Source organism: Arachis ipaensis, chromosome B10 (assembly GCF_000816755.2).
Source record: "Arachis ipaensis cultivar K30076 chromosome B10, Araip1.1, whole genome shotgun sequence".
Taxonomy (NCBI): Eukaryota; Viridiplantae; Streptophyta; class Magnoliopsida; order Fabales; family Fabaceae; genus Arachis; species Arachis ipaensis.
Genome location: NC_029794.2, coordinates 110,766,918 through 110,768,498, shown reverse-complemented (window position 1 = coordinate 110,768,498; position 1,581 = coordinate 110,766,918). Strand labels below are relative to the sequence as shown.

At 29.1% G+C, this 1,581-nt stretch overlaps 1 protein-coding gene across 1 annotated transcript in view; it reads left to right on the top strand.

Moving 5' to 3' along the window:
- LOC107620913 (potassium transporter 5-like) overlaps positions 182–1,581 on the top strand; it is a 5,358-nt gene continuing 3,958 nt past the window's right edge. The window contains exons 1-3 of the mRNA XM_021114152.1: positions 182–377; positions 462–690; positions 895–1,146. Of these exons, the coding sequence (XP_020969811.1) occupies positions 345–377; positions 462–690; positions 895–1,146 (514 nt within the window). The 5' untranslated portion in view covers positions 182–344. The remainder of the gene's footprint in view (positions 378–461; positions 691–894; positions 1,147–1,581) is intronic.

Genomic DNA, 1,581 nt, shown 5'->3' with positions numbered 1-1,581 from the left:
AAATCTATTTTTTCAAAATTCAATCCAAACTAGCCCTTAACTTCAATAGTTGAATTTTGTATAAATACAATCCAATGATCTTAATTTCATAGCGCATCAGGTGTGGCCAAAATATTTGGACTAATTTTAGACAGATCCTATGCGCGTGAAATTTGTTTATATGGGTCGTACGCGTGAAGTTATTGTTTAGGTTAGTAAGTTAGTTGAATTTTAGAGGCGTCAAGCTCGTACGTTATTTCATCCCATTTTGCTGTATGTATAAAATACAAGAAGCAAGCTCTTCATTGATATGGCAGTAGCAGCAAATTAAATCAATAATAAGTCGTTAGTTCCTTATCATAACAATGGAGGAGGGCTGCCATGGATACCACAACAAGGTTTGGTTTTCTCACATTAATTAATCATTATTACGATAATTAATTAATTAATTAAAAAGAGTTTGTGATATGTTTAATTTTCAGAGGATACTATCATGGTCAATGACACTACAGCTAGCATTTCAAAGTATTGGAGTTGTTTTTGGAGACCTTGGAACATCACCATTGTATGTTCTCCCCAGCACCTTTGCAAATGGCATAAAAGATAATGAAGACCTTTTGGGAGTTCTCTCTTTGATCTATTATACTCTCACTCTCCTTCCTATGATTAAGTACATAGTAATTGTCTTAAGAGCCAACGACAATGGAGAAGGTAGGTAACACATTTATATTTCATTCTAGTCCTTTTTGCCTTTTTATGTATGAGTTCTTGCTGTAGGTAGATAATTTGTAATATATTTTCGTAAATCATGCCTGTGAATTTTAAAATCGAATAATCGTATAAAAAATTTAGTTGTTTTAAAATTTTTTACATATATATTTGTATAATTGATGAGTATTGATTTGATTTGTTTAGGAGGAACATTTGCCTTATACTCATTGATATGTCGGTATGCAAAAGTGGGAATGATTCCAAACCAACAAGCAGAGGATGAAAATGTTTCCAATTATCGGTTAGAATTGCCAAGTAGCAATCGTACAAAGATAGCTTCCAAGATAAAGTCTTCATTAGAGAACAGTACCTTTGCCAAATACATGTTATTGATTGCTACCATGGTTGGTACTTCCATGGTTATTGGAGATGGCGTCCTAACTCCTTGCATATCAGGTTTGTCGCTATTTATTAATTAAGAATCATGTTTATAATATATAAAATTTAATTTTCGATTTAAATGGAGCTCAATATCCCGGCGGATTAGTCTTTAACCTATGGGTTAGGGAATACTGTGAGAAACCAAAAAAAAAAAAATTTCGATATACAATATGTCAATAAATATAGATAAAAAAATACTAGTACAATACATATATGATTTTAGTTAGTAATTTTAATCGATAATCATGTTATATGTACAATTTTATATTTTATATGTAACTTTTATTTAATTTATTATATAAATAAATATATATTTATGTACTCCTGACTAAAATCATATATTTATTATAAGAAATAAAAAAATTATTAATAAATATGTCAGTTATTTTTTTATTAATAGAAATAACTTTATCGTAATATATTGATTCATATGATATTTTGACAAAATCA